Raw genomic sequence first — 14,513 nt, 5'->3', positions numbered from 1 at the left:
AAATATATGGTCATATTTGCTATAACTTTGCATGAGCACATCAAGTTCAGCTGGAGAAAGAAATGCTTATCTCTTTTTTCAGTTCTTGCCATGCACTCGGAATATCTGCACCCCATTGATAATGCTTTTTTATTGTCATGGTGCGCACGCTTAACTCTGAGTGGGTCTACTCGAAGATGATGGACCCAACTCAGATTAGCTATTCTGATACCATGAGTTTTTAACCTGTAAAAATCTCAGTAAATCACAAGTTTAAACCCTGAGTTGGTTGAACCTCCTTACTGAAACGGGCCCCTGGACTAAGATCTTTGACAGCGGTCCTGCCTATAGCTTTGTATGGCAGTAAGGTGTGGGGTTCAGCAGCGGCCAGCACTGGCACAAACACTCTACAGAAGCTCTGCATGTAAAGTTCTGCAGAAACAGAAACAAATGGAAATACAAACTACAAACACAAACAAATAATACTTGCATTGCAGAACCCACTAGTCTCCCACTTATATTAACCATTAAGACAAGAGTTTTAAAGTTCTACATTCACTTAAACTCCAGGTGTGGAGATTCTCTTTAGTTAAAAGCTGTAAAAACAAACAAAAAATGGCCAAAAAAGTCTACTTTGTGTAATAGTGTCAGAACTGACCAACCAGTCATTCAAATTCACAGATGCTGAAAAATCTATAAGCCTTAAACTATATGGACAGAGAAAGATTCATACATACAGCACTGAAAAGAACAAACCAAAGAAAGAAGAGTTGCCTTCGATGCTATTTAAGACTAAACAGGGAATACAGCCTGGCTGAATATCTGGGGCCTGTTTCAGTAAGGAGGTTCAACCAACTCGGAGTTTAAACTTGAACTGTGAGTTGACTTACCGAGAGATTAAATTAAATTAAATTCATCTTCATTTCTTTAGCACTTTTACAATGTAGATTGTGTCAAAGCAGCTTCACATAGAAGATTAAAAACTCCGAGTTTTCAGTTTCAGAATAGCTGATCTGTGTATGTCAATCAACTTTGAGTAGACCAACTCAGAGTTAAGTGCGCACACACAGCGACTATAAAAAGGCATTATCAATAGAGTGCAGATATTACAAGTGACCATGGCAACATTTAAAAAAAAGAGATGAGCATTTCTTTGTCCAGCTGAACTTGATGTGCTCATGCAAAGTTATAGCAAATATGAGCATATATTTTAAAAAGCAACACCACTGCATCAGAGAAACAGAGACAGTTAGTGTGGGAAAACAGCTGCTCAAGTTAATGCGTAAGTTTATATTTAAAATATTAAAATATTTGAGTATAATTAAAAAAGTAATGTAATGTCAATTTATTGACTTTTCACTTGAAAACATGGGGAATTGGTCGTAATTTTGAAGTTATTTCAGATGTAATAGGCTACTGCATAGTTTCTACAACAAATTTGACAAAACAAGAACACATATAACCTTAGCTTAATGTTTAGTGGAAATGTTTAATTTAAGGTTCCCACTGTTACACACGTTGACAAGTTTAAGATAACATTTCTAAAGTTACGTTTTTAATAGATGTAAAAGTGCATTTGTGTGTCTGCCTTTTTTATTAACCAAGTGGTGAAGGATGATATGACATGTAGAATGTAAGCAGTACCAAAAAATAGTTTTGGGACGAGTAATAGTTCTATTAATCTAGTTACTGTACATGTCCCTGTAGAGGGTCAGTGAATTTAAGCTAATTATTCATTAAAAAAGGACAAGCCATTCTCGTGACTTTGTTCTTTGTGTGACTGAAATGTAGGCAATAGCTATGTTTCCATCCAAAAATGCTAAATAAATGTATGTGCAAAACTGGAATATTGCATAAAAGATATGCAAATAAAGCAGCATTTCCATCCAACGAATCAAAGAGAACAAAATCGGCACTTCCTGATTACCTGGCGCCACATATCAACAGTAAAAACTGAATTTACTGCGGTAGAAGAAGCTGCATGAATCTTTTTTTTTTTATTTAATAAATGACTTTGACCTCAGAGGACAATGCCGACACACAATAAATGCGTGGTGGCGTTTGACGCCATGAGACGCGGAGAACAGACACTCTTGACACACTCCAGATGCTCTGGAGGTAATTATTAATACAATAACATTAATCCTAAAACAGTTAAGTGTTTTAGAATGACCAAAATAACATTTAAGATGTTTCACAATGTGCTCAGCCTGTTGGTTTGTCCATTCACACAACTCTTGTAACAAACCTTTTTTGATACACATACTGGAATTTGTTCGGTAAAAGTGTTTCCATTGTATTTTATGTGCATCTTTTCTTATTGAATTAAATGTTTATCCTACTCAGTTATGCACATATGTTTTTGATGCATGTTTTCAAAAGTTATGCGCATCTTGGCGTTTCTATCAATTGTTTTGGATATGCACATAAAAACAGGTGGATGGACCTGTAAGGCTAAGGCGAGAAATACCACTTTGTTCACATTGTCATTATGGGCTATTATGTGTAGAATTTTAATGAAATAAATTAATTTAATCCATTTCTGAATAAGGATGTAACATTAAAAAAAAAAATTTTTTTTTTGAAGCACTATGAATACTTTTCAGATGCACTGTATGTAACCGTGTGTCATGTCAATAGTGAATTGAATTTGAATTTGAGAGAGAAGATTGAAATTAAAGTATAATTTTTAAGGATAATTTTAAGCCATTTTGAGTTCAGTTTAGTGAGTTGTTCAATTATTAAGTGATTTGTAGTACATTCAGGGAGATGTTCGATACTATTCGCATGCAAGATGATTAAACACTGGATCAGATTATAACAACCTCATCAAGCCAAACTTGTTTGAAAAACTAAAGTAGCTTATGTGACAAGCAACAAAAAAATGGAGCATAATATCAAAACATAAAGAAAAGCAAAGAGGAAAGAAAACGTCCTCTACAGGAAGAAACACGTGTAAGAGGGTAAATTATCATATGCTTTTGTTTATATGACAAAACATGTCTTTTTGACTCAAGAAGGTCCATACTGACTCCAAAGGCAGATACTGATAAGATCAGGGCCTGGTGTGTGGACTTTGGGGGTTTTACGATGTGGTCACATGTTGATTGGTCAGTTTGAATGTCTCAGCATTTGGGCTTTAGTCACATGGTCAAGAAAGATACAAAATAGGTGGTAAAACGCTGCTCTGCCTCTTTTCCTGGCCTGTCTTTTCCTGGCCGCTCTTTTCCTGGCCTGTCTTTTCCTGGCCTGTCTTTTCCTGGTCTGCGCTTTCCTGCTCTGCTCCTCTCCTCCTCTGGAGTCTATCTTCTCTGACTCTACTACAATCAGGCTAACTTCTGGGCCTGCTCTCTTTGTCTCTCTCTCCCTCCCCCTGTGTCTCTCCTACCTCTTGTAACTTTAATTTTACATTTAAGCTGGATACGTTTTATATCATATGCTTTATCATTTCATATTTTATACAGTTATTTTGTAACTAATTCAGTTGTAACCATAGAGAATTATTGTCATTAAATAATTTAATTTTGAAGTATTTGTGAATTACTTTTGATTTAACATCAACACTTAATTGCTCCATATTGCAATACAATACAATCACATAATATCAATGCTCTCCCACATTTATAGCTAATAATACTGCCCTTATTTCTGTTTTCGGTATAAGATTGCAGAAGAATGGATTGACTAAAATGTACAGTTTTTTACCATCAATACTGATAACTTTTAGTCATTCGGCAGAACTACAGTTCGAACCACTGTGGTTTAAAACCCATTCCTACACACAGGAAATGAAACATGGTGCATTTGGTTTTAATCAGTATGTGTAAAGAAGCAACTATGCAAATTGGTGCTGCAAGCATTTCTCTGAGATTCTAGTCCATTTTGACAATAGAAAGATGCTCTATTGAGATCTGCTGACTGTGGAGTCCATTAGAGTCTAGTGAACTCACTGTCAAGTTTCAGAATGGGGTTAGTTTTAGTTGTCAGTTGTGGTGTGGCGTCCTGATGAAAACAGACTTCAGATGCAATAAGCAGTTAATGAGATATTTTTACCCCATTGTAAAAGCATTTAGTTACTTTACTTTAAAACCGTTAGACTTTACTTTACTTTAAAACCCTGTTGTTTGTTTGTAGACTTCAGTAAACTTATATGTTTCATAATTATGCACATAATTGAGGTCCTGTGGTCATTAAAAATCCCTAAATTTGCCCACTGGCCTTCGTCCATTATGACCTTCTAACCATCCCATTTCTTACACTGTAAAAAAAATTCTGGGTTCCACACAAACAATTTGTGTTAGGACAACATAAAGGAATTAAGTTAACTGGTTTGTTTTTACACATTTAAGTGGATTGAACTGGAGTGTAAAGTAGCCCCCCCAAAAAACTTAACAATTGTTTTGTTTCAATTCCTTTTTAAATAAGTAGTTTGAATAAACAGTAAACATATTTTTTTGTGTAATTTACTCTGTCTCCATCTCATCACTCTGTCTCCTTTCCAACAATAAGCTGGTTTGTTATGTGCAGTCTGGCACAGTATTGTTGTTGTCATGTCATCCAGGTGGATGTGCACACTGGTGGTGGATGAGGAAATTCCCTGCAAAAATTTGTAAAGTGTTTTGAGTTCCCAGAAAAGCACTATATAAATGCAAGGAACTAACATATTAGTTAGTTGAAAAAGTGTACCTTCTAAAGTGACCAGTGATTATTTAATCTCAATGTGCATTGTTGTGCATGTCCTGCTGTTGCGCACACACACACACACACACACACACACACACACACACACACACACACACACACATATATATATATATATATATATATATATATATATATATATATATATATATATATATATATATATATATATATATTCATAGTAATAGTCATAATAATGTAAAAATAAATTGTTTAAATATGTAATAGACATTCACAATAGTAACCATTTGCATTTAGGTAATAAAAGAGACCCGTACATGTAAATATTAGTGTGCTGAATTAGGGTAAAAATGTCCTTTTGTTAAATGTCCTTGTGTTATAACACATACTGCATGCTATCATGAAGCCTTTTTTTTACATGACTCATGACATTTAAAGCGGGGGCTGGACTGCACTGCACTGTCAAACTTTTTCAAGCTTCCTCAATATCCAAAATCAGATAGAAAGGCAGACAGTCTGTATAAGCGAATTATTTTTCTTCATCTGCAGGTCTGCTTCACTAATCATGAGGCGCGTGTATCTGCTGACCCTGGGTGAGTCTCACTTTTTATCAATGAACAGATGCTAGTAGTAAAATGCTTTTTGGTTTTGAAAGAAAAATGAGGTTTGGAACAATATTCAGGTGATATCTGGAACCAACTTTAACAATTTGTACAAATATTTGGTCAAATAGATTTTGTATTGACAGCTTCCACCCAGCAAGCAGGAAAAACGGGCAGTTGGGATTTTACAATTTACTAACCCCAGCTAGCAAAATTCATGTGGCTCAAATCCGACCCACACCAGACACTTGCCGCATGGAATGATGGCACTTGGGCGGTCTGCTCCTGTTTGTCAGATCTGGGCCACAATTAAGCCATAGCAATATCACATATCAGCCAGAATTCAACCAAATAAACCAGAACTGACCCTATTCTGGGTCACAGTTTGCTTTTATTCTGGCCCAGATCTGGCCTACACCTTAAATTTGCTGGGTGTGGCAAAGTACAAAAATCCAAGCATGCATTGCAGTATGAAAACATTATATATCTTATTGATGCTACAGTTTTCATTATTTTCTTTTGATTCTGCTGTTTATGCTGACGTTGTTGATTTTGTCACTTTTAGTATCCTGTTTGTGATTTTTGTTAATTTTGTTAATTGTCACCATTGTTGAGGTTCATACGCTGAATATTGATGTCTCTGTGAGCAGAAGTTGAACCATAGAATTGTTTTAGCTTATAAACCTTCATAATTCTGTGGCATGTGCAAGCATGTTATTACGTCACTTCTGTACTCCAAAAGAAAATTTATATTAAGAGTTTCAGGGCTGAGCCCAACTAAAGCAAACACTTATCTCCATCATGGTGAATTTAGTCTATGTGGTCCACATATCTTTTAAGATAACTGGGCCACATTTGCCATATCTTCTCCGGAACACTTTATTTGGCTCAGAGGAAGCAGGTAAAGGTTAAACAGGAGAGGTGCCAGAAACAAGCCTTGTGGGACTCCACATGTCATGGGTGTCCACCTTGACCTATGGTCACCTATACTGACATGGTAACCTCTTCCTTCAAGGTAAAATCTGAACCATTTGCGGACCGTCCCAGACAGCCCAACCCAGTTTTCCAGCCTATCCAAAAGTATGCTGTGATCGATAGTGTCAAATGCAGCACTGAGATCGAGCAATAGCAGCACTGTTAGTTTGCCTGAATCTGTATTTAGGTGGATATCATTGATTATCTTTGTAAGAGCACTCTCTGTACTGTTATGTGATCTGAAACCAAATTGAAAATTCTCTAAACGCCCCTTGAAGTTTAAGAACTTGTTAACCTGGTTAAAAACATTTATTTAAATTATTTTGCCAATGAAAGAGAGATTTGAAATTGGCCTGTAGTTGCTCAATAGGGTGTTATCCAGGTTGCTGTTTTTCAAGCGGGGTTAAACAACTGCAGTTTTAAGTGAGTTTGGAAAAATGCCTGAGAGAATTGAAGCATTTACCACTTTTACAAGATCCATTTCTAAACAGGTAAACACCGTTTTGCTTACTGTGCCAAATATTTGCCAAAAGTGGCACACATATGTTTTAAGATAACTGGGCCACATTTGCACTTACATGTGAGAGACACTTTAGGTTTAGGCACAGATTACCCTCAAATGACTATGCCACATGTTTGCCAACTGTGGCTGACATTTGTCCTCCATCATTTGGGCCAAATTTACCATTTTCCATATGGATCACATTAGGCTCACATTCAGATTACATTTTGCCATAAGTGCCAAATCTTTGCCTTAAATGGCGCATATATGAATTTGAATCTTTGGCCATTGTACAGGTGGGCCACTTCAGGCTCAAATTTATTTATTTTGTCTGGGCCAAAGGAATACCACCAGTGCCCCATAACTGCCCAAAGTGGCCCACATTCGCATGCTATCTGGGACATGAGCAATTCATGTATGGGCAATATATGCATAGTTAGTAGGCGACTTATAACTTATGGAAGAAATATCTCATGGATGCACTGGAACACATCCTGGGAATATTGGGTGTTTCAGGTCTATCAACATCATATACTCTCACCCAGGTGACCCAGCCGGGGTTGATTGAGTCCTGACTTGTGTCACAGTAGCAGTCCACGGATCAGCTCTCTTAATCCAAAGCCGTTTGTGGTCCTCTCTGTGGCTTCGCTTGCAGATCAAATGGCTCTTTTCTTCGCCACCACTATAATGCCCAAACCACTGAGGACTTTGCAAAGTAAACGCCCTGCAAAGCCTCTACAAACAACTTCTATGGGTTCATAAAAAGTTCTCCAGCCTCTCTCCCAGCGCTCATTCACCAGTTCCTGGTACTTAGGGCATTTCCTTTTATTGAGTTCCTCAAAACGCTCTTCCCAAGGCACCGTAAGCTCCAGAATGATGAGCTGTTTTGAAGCTTCAGACATAACTATCATATCTGAGTGGACACTTGTTGTTGCAAAATGATGCAGGAACCTCAGCTGATTACCCAGGTCGACCTGCAGCTGCCAGACTGAGGCTTTGTGAAGGAAGACTGTTGATAATTGTGGGCAGGCCTGGGCTTTCTCTCCAGCTTTAATAAAGTAGACTGCCTTCTTTGGAGCATCATGATACTTGCTGGTGCTTATGGTTGATGCTAAGCTCTCAGCAGTTGCCTCAAGCTCCTGGTGCCATATATTTATTAAAAATAGTTAACATTCACCTCCTGTGACAAGTGAACTCACTGTAGACACTTGAAAATTGCTGGGTTGTTTCAACAGATATTTGGGTAGAATATGTACACATCCGGAATATGGACTGTGTGGGTTTTCTGTATTTTACTTATATAAATAATAAAAACTTTTAAAGGTTAAGACCAAGGAGGGAAAAACAGTTTACTAAAAGTATTTTCTAAAACTGTTATTCCTATTATAGTCAATTCAGCAATTATGTGGCAGCAGTGGTTGGTTTTGTCTATGTTACCTAAATTTGGGCTGAAACAAACCCCATCATTACTTTACACTGACTCTGTTATCTCGTTTCCACTTTATTGGTGATACTACACGATTTGAACGTAAGACTGTGGCTGAATAATGCTGCATAACCTGCCTATAAACAATCTACACACAGCTCTGAGGACATTTAAAGTTATCAAATTCAGTATTTAACTTCGAACACAAAAGTCACAAAGTTTGTGTTTTCTAACAACTTTTATTTAACCAGGTAAGTCAATTAAGAACCAGTTCTCATTTACAATGACAACCTGGCCAAAACGCAACATAAAAAGCAGTTACAGTACAAAGCAGCAGGGACACAATACAATAACAATTTCACAAATGCAGATAATAACATATAAAACCAATGAAAACTAAAAACAAGCACAGTGATCTTGTAATATTGACTGGATTGAATATTTAAAATATGATAGTGGAATAAAAAGTGCTGAGCTTTAAGGTCTGGTGCAGATTATTCCAAAAGCTGAAGCGAGTAGCGACCAAATCAAGTGCGAACTTTGGGTATGCAAAGGTTAATAAAACTACTAGAGTGCAGATTTCGACGTGTTTCCTGAATGTTAAAAAGTGACTGTAAATATAGTGGAGTTTTTCCAATAAGAGTTTTGTAAATGAACAGAAACCAATTAAATTGTCCACGTGATTGAAGAGATGGCCAGTTCAATAAAGAATACAGTTGACAATAATGAGTATTAAATGGTGCACTAGTAACAAAACGAATTGCTGCATGGGCTGCATTTTTGTGTCCTAAGCTTAAAGCAATCAGCCATTGAAAGTGTGGAGAACTCATTTTCTTCATGGTCTCAGTCTTTTTTTTTTTTTTTTAGTTCAACCAATACAGTGATATATGGCAATATGTGAACATGAAGTAAATGACAATTAATATGCGAACATTTGTGTTCATATTTGAAAATTCTCATAACTTGATAGTTAATATATGTCAGCAAATATGGACATATTTGTAATTTAAATAGTTTAATAGTTAATATATGTGAACATACATGTACTTTTTCCCTGTTTAGGAAATGCTTTTTAACATAGAATTCTTAGATAGTTGGACTAGAAACAAGACAAAAGTGTTTCTGTATTGGTATACACCCTTAAACGTCAAGTAGCAGACAAAAGAAAAGAAACAAAAGAAACCCTCAGGATTGAAATTTTACTACATTTTTCTTTAGTATTAAGTACATTTTAATATTGAAAGAGTGTCTGGTAATTCTGATGTCTGTTCTGTTGTTTAACTGGATTGAACATTTAATTCAGAAGAATGAAATGCTACCCTTCATCTGTGATTACTTGTGAATGTAATTAAAAATGGGTGGCATGTTGTCTAAGTATTTAGCATGTTAGCTTTAGAGTAAGAAGGTTGCTGGTTCGAGTCCCAACTGGACCAACAGGCATTTCTTTCTGGAGATTGCTTGTTTCACCTGTGATCACATGGGTTTCCTCTGGGTACATCTATCTATAAATGCATCTATATACTTTTTATGAACACAAGTATAAATATCCTTTAGCTATATATGAACATGTATTATGCAAATATATATGACCTCCGTGAAGTTGGCACCCCATAAAAACAAATAATCCCCAAAACTATGCTATTCGTTTGTGCTGATTTGTGCGGCAAAAACGAACGTTTGTGCTGGTTTGGGGTCTAAGATATTAAGCATTATTTTTTTGACCATGTGATGTCACTTTCCACCCCATGTTGTTCAAATGACTTCAAATCAGCACAGGTTGTTTGTGCTTGATTTGTGCTGGTTTGTGGTTTTGCTGGTTTTGTCATATTTTAGTTATCTTTATTTATCTTATTATTATTATTATTATTATTTATACCATAAGCTTATTCAACAGATAATTTTCTTGGAGTTTAAAAACAAACATTACAAGCTTATGTGGCAGGTAAATTTATGCTATTATGAATAAAACTTATTTAAAGGCTTTTCTTCAGGAATGAAAAACTATTTTATTGTATTCTTTTCGCTATATTTTCACAGAGAGGCTGCTACAGGTGCGAAATGCCTCTGTTGTTTAATATTGCCATTTGATATTCCAATAACACTCACTCAGATCTGGACCAACATGCAGGCATTTTTATTCTGGAGATTGCTTGTTTTACCTGTGATCACATGGGCTTCCTCTGGGTGGTTCAGTTTCCCCCACAGTCCAAAGCCATATAAGTGAATTGGGTAAACAAAATTTGCTTAAAATAAAGCATCTCAACAAAGCATCTTTGTTTAAAATAAAGCATCTCAAACGAAAATTCTATCAGCTCAAACAAATTAAAATATTTTAGAATATCATACATGTGGGGTGGCTGGTGTCATGTCATTATCTTTAATTCAATATTTCATATTTTAATAAAAGAAGCAGCACTAACGAAACTTTCACAGGTAATGGTTTCTAATATTATATCTTAACAATGAAAATAGATCAAGTGTTTGGGTTAACAGCACAAACCAGCACAAATCGAGCACAAATGAATGACACCAATTTGGCACAATTTAAAGGAAATGGGGTGACGTCACGGCCCCCGAAATATTTTGCTTATATCAAAACGAGGAAAACAGATACAGTGTTTGTTTTGACAGCACAAATCTAGCGCAAACAACCTATGCTGATTTGAAGTCATTTGAACAACATGGGGTGGAAAGTGACGTCACAAAAAAATAATAATGCTAATAATGTAAAAAAAAAAAGCTTAATATCTCAGACCCCAAACCAGCACAAACGTTTGTTTTTGCAGCACAAATCAGCACAAATGTAGCATAAACAAATAGCATAGTTTTGGGGATTATTTGTTTTTATGTTGTGCCAACTTCACGGAGGTATATATATATATGTCATATACTGTATGTGTATTTGGAAAAATATGTTACATATATGAACATTGACATTTCTGCAATATTCTAAAATATATGTTGAATGTATATATGTATGGTACGTGTTATTTTTTATATCTGTGAAATCCAAATATGAACATATATGTTTAATGTGATTTGCATATATTGCCATATATTAGATTTCTATGTGGAAATATACAAAGACACTAAATAAGAAGTAACACTTTATTTGTGCTTACAGGTCTTCTGTTTGTAGTAATAGAAGACATCATGATGCAAGACTGCTCAGCTGGTTATAAAAAACAAAGAGGAACGTGTGTAGGTAAGAATAAAGGCATTATATAAATGAATGAATATCTTCATTATTATTCTTTTCACAATTACTCTTTACTTTAAGCAGAAGTACTTGCTGATATAATGATTGTTCGCTCATTTTCTGCTTTCATTGTAGATAAAGATGAGTGTGAGCAGGAACTCCTCGTTTGTGGAGAAAATGCAAACTGCTTCAACACTGCTGGCAGCTACTACTGCCAGTGTCATGGAGGGTTCAGAGCTGAGGGTAACAAAAAACCTTTTAATTTCACACAAGCAGATGGGATTCAGTGCAAAGGTAAGCAGAGCCTGATGTGATACATTTCCCATCATCAACAGCAGAAACAGCATCTGAATCTGTTTATCTGATTTCAAATATCAATGAATGTGATGACTGAATGAGAGACAGATGATGAAAAACTAATTGTGGCTCTAATGCAATATTTGCAAATAATATTGAAATGGCCTAATTAAACTAAGGCCTTTCACAGTGAAAAACAACATGACTAGCAATTTCAAGAAGGCAAATGTAATGCATGTGGTGTGATGTATTTCATGTGACAGCTGTGCTGCAGAAACAGCATCTGAATCTCTGTTCATCTCATTTTAGACATTGATGAATGTGTGAATGGCAGCAATATTTGTGGTCCAAATGCAGAATGTATCAATAATGAAGGAGATTTTGCCTGCATGTGTAGAACTGGATTCACTGCCAACAATGGAAAGCTGATATTTGTTGTAAGACAAGGAGTTCAGTGCTTTGGTAAGAAATGACCCATTGTACAAACATCTGAAAGAGTATATAAACGGGCCAATGAAATGCCAATAAGTTGGCAGCGTCAGTATGCACAGCTGTCGCTACTTACAATCAATTTGGAATAAAAGTGCAGTGCGTGCCAAGCCAGAGGCATCCTTTTCGCTTCAGATCCTTTCACGAAGCTTCTGAGTTAGTCGATGAGGGTTTTCTCCGGCTGTTACGATAGAGAGAACGATAAAGCGGGCTGCTTCTCCCAGTCCAAAGTGTGTGATACGCGGCGGCAGATGGTCGAACTGGGTTTCTTCCTTGACTGGTGTTCTTTGAGTCCAGTCCTCCAGAGCAGTATGTAATGGTGTGAATTTCCTAAAAGAGCAACATGGTTGTGCAGCACGTCACTCCGACTGTGTGTTTCTGGATGCAGTGTTTTTTTTGTCCTCGGATGATGGGCACGAGCACTGCGTTTCATGTCCGGGGGTCCAGCATGTTAATGCTGTGCTTGCGGGTAGTGCATGCCATGACTGCGGTGGCATGTCTGTGGTGCAGTTAAAATCGCGGCTTGCTCTTGCAAAAGGGCCACCCACCCCTGTTGTCCCTCTCTCCGCGGTGGGCACTCTGACAGATCTGAGGGTTACAGTGGGAGTAAATCCGCCGCCCTCGGGCTTGCGGACCTCTCGTTGATAGAGACACTGTCGCTTGTCCTCTGCTCAACACAGACAGACTGTGACGCATCAGAACAGCATCATGTCTCGTCACTCAACAATGATCCTCAGGAAAACTTATCTCAGTAGCCAGAATCTCTGTCACCAGACACATTCTTATTGTCACCTTGCTCGCCTCACTTAGGTTTTTCAAAAAGGATGGAGGAACTGTTGTTTGCTGGAAATAAACTTTCAGACTCCATTGCCACAAGTCACCAGTTATCAACCAAAAAGCAGCCTGCTCCACCACCACCTCTGAGCCCACCTGGAAGAGCCCTCCGACTTTTGCCACCACCGCCAGGGCCCAAACAACGCCCTATCTTCAGCTGGTGAACACAACAGCTCACAGTGATGTGTGTCGGGGGCCTGCTTGAATAACAGTATCTTTATCAAATGTTTAAAGAACAAGCAGGAACCCAGTGTGCCTGTAGCTTTCTCTACCCAGATATGTCTTATTACGTGACAGAAAACCAAAGATTTCTTCTGGCCGTATAGCAAATCATTCAAATCTGGTGTCTATTAAATTTAATCTGAGACTACTGTAGGGAAAACAGCTAAAACTGTTAAGTTAGCACTTTTAAACATCCGATCACTTAACAATAAGTCACTTTTAGTCAATGATTTTATCAACACAAATTGCCTTGATTTTATTCTTTTAAAGTTGTAGAGCAGCAGTTCTGAATGAAACAGCTCATTTAAACTTTGATTTTTGAATGTTTGCAGAGCTAATAGGAGAGGTGGAGGCATCGCTGCCCTGTTTAAAGATGTCTATGAGTGTGAACAAGTGTCATTTGGTGACCATTTGTGATCTGATAATTTCTGTATTTTCTTTGATATATTAATCACTCCAGCTATGGAAGACAGATCTGCCTCTGTCAGAAAGAGATGCATAAATGAGAAGCAGTTTATGAAGGCCATATTGCTAACACCAAGCATATTTGCAGACACTGTTGATTCTCTCCTTGATTTGTTTATCTCTAAAGTTAAGAATGTCATAGATGGCATTGCTCCTGTAAAAGTCAGAAGGAGGACTGGGATGCAAAAAGGACCTTGGAGAAAATCAACAGCAGTTCAAATGATGAAAAGACAATGCAGAAAAGCTGAGCGTATATGGAGGAAGACGAAACTAGTAGTCCATTATAACATCTATAAAGACAGTTTTCATGCTTTTATGTGGAACTAAACACTGCTAGGCAGACTTTCTTTTCAAGCCTTATAAACAGCTGCATAAATATTGCTCGTACCCTCTTTGCAATAGTAGAGAGACTCACAACCCTCCTCCCCTCCAGTAGGATTTCCAGTGAACTACTCTCTGAAAGCATATGTCATTTCTTTACTGATACGATCAATAATATCAGAAAGGCAGTCAGCTCATCCAATCAGCCAAGTTGTGTCGAAGTCAGACAAGCTCAACCACAACTTAAGAATTCAGACATTATGTCTGATTTCGTGGCAATCAATGGTAAAATCTTAGAAGAGATCGTGCAAATTATGAAAACATCAACCTGCAGTCTTGACACACTCCCCACATCATTCTTTAAAACGGTGTTTACCTGTTTAGAAATGGATCTTCTAAAAGTGATAAATGCTTCACTTCTCTCAGGCATTTTTCCAAACTCACTTAAAACTGCAGTTGTTAAACCCCTCTTGAAAAAGAGCAACCTGGATAACACCCTATTGAGCAATTACAGGCCAATCTCAAATCTCTCTTTCATTG

General features: G+C 37.1%; 1 protein-coding gene across 4 annotated transcripts in view; it reads left to right on the top strand.

The window, feature by feature from the left end:
• The first annotated feature begins 1,144 nt into the window (after positions 1-1,144).
• Positions 1,145-14,513, top strand: part of LOC130221582 (adhesion G protein-coupled receptor E1-like) — a 38,844-nt gene continuing 25,475 nt past the window's right edge. For 3 of the 4 annotated variants that reach the window (XM_056454125.1, XM_056454126.1, XM_056454123.1), the window contains exons 1-5: positions 1,145-1,261; positions 5,191-5,234; positions 11,271-11,351; positions 11,481-11,639; positions 11,952-12,104. In XM_056454125.1, the coding sequence (XP_056310100.1) occupies positions 5,207-5,234; positions 11,271-11,351; positions 11,481-11,639; positions 11,952-12,104 (421 nt within the window). In that variant the 5' untranslated portion in view covers positions 1,145-1,261; positions 5,191-5,206. Of the gene's footprint in view, positions 1,262-5,161; positions 5,235-11,270; positions 11,352-11,480; positions 11,640-11,951; positions 12,105-14,513 lie in introns of those variants that run through there. The other variant, XM_056454124.1, reaches the window with a different exon arrangement.

Source organism: Danio aesculapii, chromosome 3, assembly GCF_903798145.1.
Source record: "Danio aesculapii chromosome 3, fDanAes4.1, whole genome shotgun sequence".
In the NCBI taxonomy this organism is placed as follows: domain Eukaryota; kingdom Metazoa; phylum Chordata; class Actinopteri; order Cypriniformes; family Danionidae; genus Danio; species Danio aesculapii.
This window is presented reverse-complemented; position numbering and strand designations above follow the sequence as displayed.